This window comes from Alligator sinensis, unplaced genomic scaffold, assembly GCF_000455745.1.
Source record: "Alligator sinensis unplaced genomic scaffold, ASM45574v1 scaffold1434_1, whole genome shotgun sequence".
Classification (NCBI taxonomy): domain Eukaryota; kingdom Metazoa; phylum Chordata; order Crocodylia; family Alligatoridae; genus Alligator; species Alligator sinensis.
The window spans coordinates 190,079-196,305 of NW_005843168.1; the positions used below are offsets into that span (position 1 = coordinate 190,079).

The following is a 6,227-nucleotide window of genomic DNA, read 5'->3' on the forward strand; positions in this document are numbered from 1 at the left end:
GTAGGGAAGAGAGGCGGCTTGCTCTGGGATGGAACAGCTAGGAAACAGCTGAGTGTAACATTGCATAGGAGGGGACTTATTTGGTGCTAAGATGTGATCTGCTCTTGGGGTGGAACAACTAGCCAATGGCTGAGTAGAATGCTGAATTGCAAGGGGGGGGGGGGCGTTAGTTAGGGCCAAGATGCAGCCAGCTCTGGAGTACGGCAGCTAGAAAACGGCAAAGTGTAACACTGAATAGTAAGGGAGGAGTCTTTGGGGCTGAGATGCAGCCAGCTCTGGGGTGTACGGCATACAGGGAACAGCTGAGTAGAACGCCCCAGGGGAAGGTTTCACCTGGTGCCACACTGTGCCCAGGTCCGGGGTGGAACTATTGAGGCCCGGCTGAATAGAACAGCCCAAAGGAAGGACTCAACTAGGGTGATGCGCCCAGCTCTGGAGTGGCACTACTGAAGCCCTGTGTCCTCCCCCCGCAGGGGGCGATCGTGGCGGTGACCGGGGATGGCGTGAACGACTCGCCAGCACTGAAGAAAGCTGACATCGGCGTAGCCATGGGCATCGCGGGCTCTGACGCCGCCAAGAACGCGGCCGACATGATCCTGCTGGACGACAACTTTGCCTCCATCGTTACTGGTGTTGAACAAGGTGCCCGGGCCCCGCCCCCTGCAAAATGCACCCAGCTCTCGGGTGGGACCACTGAGACCTAATTGAATGCGCCCAGGGCTGGGGAGGGCTAGAAGCACCCCCCACCACCACCCTTGTGGCTCCACCCACAGAGGCCACGCCCCCTGAGGCTAGGGGCCCATTGGTGCTTCCCCAATGCAACCAACTCTGGGGAGGGATGAGAACCGCCCCCCTTTAGGCTCCACCCACAGGCCACGCCCCCTTGGAGGAGGACCCCTCTATAACTATCTTATATGCTTATCTTGCTGGGATCCTATGACCCCAGCTGACTTCCTGCCCTTTGGGCGGGGGGCTGGACTCGATGACCTTCCGAGGTCCCTTCCAGCCCTGATGTCTATGAAATCTATGAAACTAGCTGGGGGTGGAGAAACGGCCCTGGCCCCTTTAGGCTCCACCCATGCTGAGGCCACGCCTTTGGGGAAGTCTGCCCCTATAACCAGCTGGCAGAAACCCCCTGCCCCTTTAGCCTCTGCCCTCAGTTAGGCCTCTCCCCCTTGGAGGAAGCCACGCCCCTTAACCACTTGTGGGAGGTTGAGAATCCACCCTAACCCCTTTAGGCTCCGCCCACGCCTAAGCCACGCCCTCATCTGCTTCCCCATGGACTAGCTCGGGGCAATTCAAGGCCACGCCCCTTCACTAGCCACACCCCCACCGCCTAAGCCAATGACACAACCTTGGCCACACCCACACATGGGAAGCCACGCCCACAACATGCAACTCGCTCTGGGGGTGTGGCTTTGCAGCCGCACCCACTCACTCTTTTAGCTACATTGTACCCTTGTAGTGCTGCTGTCCCCTTCTCCCCCCTAAGAACCAGGGAAAGGGGCAGGCCTTGGCTCTCAGCTCCGCCCCTCCAGGCCCCGCCCTCACCGCATTAACCCCCTCGTGCCCAGGCCGACTGATCTTCGACAATCTGAAGAAGTCAATCGCCTACACCCTGACCAAGAACATCCCCGAGCTGGCACCGTACCTCATCTACATCACGGCCTCTGTGCCCCTGCCCCTGGGTTGCATCACTATCCTCTTCATCGAGCTGTGCACCGACATCGTGAGTGCATCGGACACCTGGGTCCTCCTCTGCCCCAGAGGCCCTGGGGCCCTAGGCAGGCCCCCCCGGGCCCCCCCGCCCTCATTTCGGATTCTTCACTGAGCTCTGCCCTGGCATGAGGAGTGCCACCTGTCCTGGATACCTGGGTCCCCTCCCGGTTTCCTTTCCAAGACACCTGGGTCCCTAGGCAGGCAGCCCCGGGGCCCCGTGCCAGCACCTGCGATTCTTCGTTGAGCTCTGCTGTGACATTGGGAATGCCACCCTCCCCAGACGCCTGGGTTCCTCTCCCAGCCCTGGAGGCCTGGGTCCCCTCACCAGACACCCCCAGCTACCCACTCCACCTTGCTTACCTGTGATCATTCATTGAGCTCAGCACTGACAACAGCAGTGTCGGTCCCCCCCCATTCCCAGACACCTGGGTCCCTCTCCCTGGACCTGGCCATCTGCTCTCCCTCAAGTCCCCCGAGCGCCGGGCTGGGGAGAGTTGTGCCTGGAGGCCTGGGTCCCTGGCCTGACCACCCCGCCCTCCACCCTCCTAGTTCCCATCAGTGTCACTGGCCTACGAGGCAGCTGAGAGCGACATCATGCACCTGAAGCCGCGCAACCCACGCCGAGACCGGCTGGTCAATGAGCCACTGGCTGCCTATTCCTACTTCCAGATCGGTGCGCCGGACACCTGGGTCCCCTCCTAGGGGGGCGGGAAGGATGCCTGGGGAAATGGGAGCCTGGACACCTGGGTCTCCTCTGGGCTGGAGGGCAGGACTCCTGGGTCTCTTAGGGCTGGGGAGAGGGGGAGCCTGGACCCCTGGGTTCTCTGCAAGAGGAGTAGGGCCTGGTGAGTCAGAGCGGGGAGGGGGGGGGGGTCACTGGGAGCCCGGACACCTGAGTTCTCTGGGACTGAAGTGGGGGCTGGGGGGTGACAACAAGGATGCTGGGAACCTGGACACCTGGGTCCCCCTTTTTGGGGGGGGCAGACACCTGGGATTCCCTGCCCAGACCTGACACTGCTGGGAGGCAGGGCCAGAAGCAGGGTGGAGGAAGCCCCACTCCTCCCTGACTCTGCCCCCTTCCAGGTGTCATCCAGTCCTTTGCCGGCTTCGCCGACTACTTCACGGCCATGGCACAGGAAGGCTGGTGGCCCCTGCTCTGCCTCGGCCTGCGCCCACACTGGGAGAACCACCACCTCCAGGACCTGCAGGACAGCTACGGGCAAGAGTGGGTGAGTCCCCGGAGCCAGAAACTGCTCTCCATATGGCACTACCTGCGGCTGCTCCACCCCCGGGCTGGGCACATGCACACACTGGCAAAGCCCCTCTATATGCTGCTCTCCAGCCATTCCACCCCAGTGCTGGTTACAGCCCGGCTACCGTTATACTCAGCTGCTATGCCCTAGAGCTGGCTGCATCAGGGGGCCAGAAAAGCCCCTCTCTGCCCTGTGTTACATGTGGCTCTTACCTAGCTGCTCCACCCCAGAACTGAGCACATCCTGCCCTCAAAGGGGTCCTGGAGGGGAGGATCAGGGCCCAGAGCAGGCACTGACCTGCATCTCTGGCCCCCAGACCTTCGGGCAGCGGCTGTACCAGCAGTATGTGTGCTACACCTGCTTCTTCATCAGTATTGAGATGTGCCAGATTGCAGACGTGCTCATCCGCAAGACTCGGCGACTCTCTGTCTTCCAGCAGGGCTTTTTCCGGTGCGTTACTCCTGCCCGCACCTGCCCCAGAGCAGGCTGCATCTGGGCTCTGAAGACCTGCATTATCAGCAGTCATTCCACCCCCCCTCCCCCGAGAGCTGGCTGCATTTGGGCACTAAAACTTGTTATGTGCAGCTGTGCCCACCAAGACCTGTGTTATGCACCAAAGCTGGTTGCATTTAGATACCAAAGATGTTATATGCAACCATGCGCACCCATGAGCTGGCTGCATTTAGACACCAAGACCTGTGTTATATGCACCAAAGTTGGCTGCATTTAGATACCAAAGACCTATGTTATATGTAGCTGCATGCACCACAGAGCTGGCCACATATAGACACCAAGACCTGTGTTATATGCAGCCATGCCCAGGCCAGAGCTGGCTACATATAAACACCTGACCATAGACCTGTTATATGCAGCTGTTCCCAGCTGCCCCACCCCAGAGCTGGCTGCATTTAAGCCCGAATGAAACTCCTGTAACTCCGAGCTATATGTTGGGGGGGGACAATTTCCCTCCCCCCAGAGGGGACTGGGAGTTGGGAGGCAGAGGGGGTCCATCTCTCAAGCTCACTGCCCTCCTTCCCACCCCCAGGAACCGGGTCCTTGTCATCGCCATTGTCTTCCAAGTGTGCCTGGGGAACTTCCTCTGCTACTGCCCCGGGATGCCAAACATCTTCAACTTCATGCCCATCCGGTGAGCCTGGATGCTTGGGTTCTCGGGGCGGCGGGAGAACAAGGGGTTCTGGGCACTCGGACACCTGGGTTCTTGCCCCCCAAGGACTTACCATCTCTCCGCAGCTTTCAGTGGTGGTTGGTGCCGATGCCCTACGGCCTCCTCATCTTTGTCTACGACGAGATCCGCAAGCTGGGCGTCCGCCGGCACCCAGGAAGTGAGTCCTGCCCTCCCCACCCCTGTTACATGTGGCCCCTGCACCCCCCGAGCTGGCTGTATCTCCATGCAGCCATTTTCCACCCCCGAGCCAACCACATCTCAGCACCAGACCAGCACTGACAGCAGTGTTATACTTGACCATTCCCCGCCTTGTTCCATCCCAGAACTAGTCGCATCTCAGCACCAGGCCTGCACCAACAGTGATGTTATACTTTCCCCCTTTGCTGCGCACCAGAGTTGGTTGCATCTTGGCAGCACTGATAGTGGTGTCATATGTGGCCATCCCCGCTTGCTCCACCCCAGAGCTGGTTGCATCTCATCTGTTACTGCAGACACTGCCCTTTCTCCCCCTGCAGGCTGGTGGGACAAGGAGCTATACTACTGACCGAGAAGCTGCTGGCGGGAAGCCTGGATGTCTGGGTTCTTCTCTCCAGCTCCAGGACTGGAAGGGGGAGCTGGGAGCCCAGACTCCTTGGTTCTCTCCCTGCCTGGGACAGGGGACTTTGGGGGTGGGTTGCAGGGGGGGGGGTTATGTGCCTCTGACCCCCCACCCCCTTGGGGCATGTACAGAGGGCAAATAAATTGTGGGGCTCATTCACCCTGTGTTTGGCATCCTATGAGGAGGGTGGAAGAGCAGGGAACAAGCTGGACACAACCCGGGCACGAGACCCAGGCGTCTGGGGCACATCTCCTTCCTCCCGCCCCCCCCCAATGACCCAGGCACCCAGGACACCCTGCACCCCCAGGACCCAGGCATTCTGGACACCCACCCTCCAGGGACCCAGGCATCTGGGACACCCCCCTCCCTCTCCCAGACCCCAAGTGTCCGGCACACAAACTCCCACCCCCTCCCCATGAGGTAACCAGGCATCCAGGCCCCACACAGCCCTTCCGCACAGGGCCCAGGTGTCTGGGGCCCCACCCCCAGCACAGAACAGACAGCAGGCAGGCCACGGGCAAGGGGTTTATTGGTGCATCCATGCATCCGTCTGGGGTCAGAGGTCGGGGGTCAGGGCCCGTGGCCGAGGGCAACGAAGAGGCCGAGGGCACCGAGGCCAAGCAGGGCGCTGAGCCCTGCCTTGGCCCCCAGCGCCGCCCACGGGCCTAGCGCCAGCACGTGCACTGCCACCCTGCAGGCAGCCAGGGGTTAATGCACCCAGGCCTCACCCCCAGAGCCCCACAGGAACCGGCCCCAGCCCTGGGGCCCCTCCCCCTGGGCCCCACCCCTGACCAGCCCCACCCCCACCTGCCAGGCTCACCCCCCACAGGCTCAGAGGCCCCGCCCCCTGCTATGGCCCCACCCACTCACTCCAGCAGGAAGGCCTTGTAGAGGCTGAGGCCCAGCAGTGCAGCCAGGGGCAGGCGCAGCCGTGCTGGGAGGTCGTAGCGTGAGAACATCCAGACCAGCGCCGCCACTGCCACGTAGTGCACCTGGGGGTGGGGGTTAGGGGTCACGGCACTGCCCCGAGACAGCTCACAGCACCCCCAGGTCCCCCTGCAGGGCACTGCCCTGGGGAAGCTTGCAGCCACTTCCACCACCAGGGCACCATTCCTTATCAAGCCACTGTGCCAGGGAAGCTCATGCCACCCCCCACCCCTTGACCGCATCCCGCCATCAGCGCACTGTCCCAGGGAAGCTCGCAGCCCCGCACCAGGCTGATGTTGGAGTCGATGCTCATCTGGACGTACTTCCAGTCAAATTCGATGCCGCGGGCGCCCACCCAGAGCGGGATGCACCTGGGGGGGAAATGCAGCTAGTCCTGGGGAAGAGCTGGGGGGGACACAGCCCAGGGTCCCCTCGCTCCCGACCCGCAGCCCCCCCACGGGCGCCCCTCTCCCACCCCGCGGCCACCTGGACATGACGAGCTCGGCCGGGGCCCAGCCCATGGCGGGCACCAGGATCTTGTACT

At 62.0% G+C, this 6,227-nt stretch overlaps 2 protein-coding genes across 2 annotated transcripts in view; one reads left to right on the forward strand and one right to left on the reverse strand.

The window, feature by feature from the left end:
- Positions 1–5,148, forward strand: part of ATP4A (ATPase H+/K+ transporting subunit alpha) — an 11,635-nt gene extending 6,487 nt beyond the window's left edge. Inside the window, exons 16-23 of the mRNA XM_006037764.3 lie at positions 474–642; positions 1,575–1,729; positions 2,269–2,392; positions 2,803–2,948; positions 3,289–3,422; positions 4,018–4,119; positions 4,224–4,315; positions 4,674–5,148. Coding sequence (XP_006037826.1) covers positions 474–642; positions 1,575–1,729; positions 2,269–2,392; positions 2,803–2,948; positions 3,289–3,422; positions 4,018–4,119; positions 4,224–4,315; positions 4,674–4,702 — 951 coding nt within the window. The 3' untranslated portion in view covers positions 4,703–5,148. The remainder of the gene's footprint in view (positions 1–473; positions 643–1,574; positions 1,730–2,268; positions 2,393–2,802; positions 2,949–3,288; positions 3,423–4,017; positions 4,120–4,223; positions 4,316–4,673) is intronic.
- A 120-nt stretch (positions 5,149–5,268) lies between these two features.
- On the reverse strand, positions 5,269–6,221 carry TMEM147 (transmembrane protein 147). The gene is made up of 4 exons (XM_014526829.1): positions 6,170–6,221; positions 5,970–6,054; positions 5,627–5,748; positions 5,269–5,447 (listed from the first exon to the last, which is right to left on the reverse strand). The coding sequence occupies exons 1-4, from the start codon at positions 6,202–6,204 to the stop codon at positions 5,327–5,329; spliced, it is 363 nt and encodes a 120-aa protein (XP_014382315.1). The 5' UTR covers positions 6,205–6,221; the 3' UTR covers positions 5,269–5,326.
- Positions 6,222–6,227: the final 6 nt, after the last annotated feature.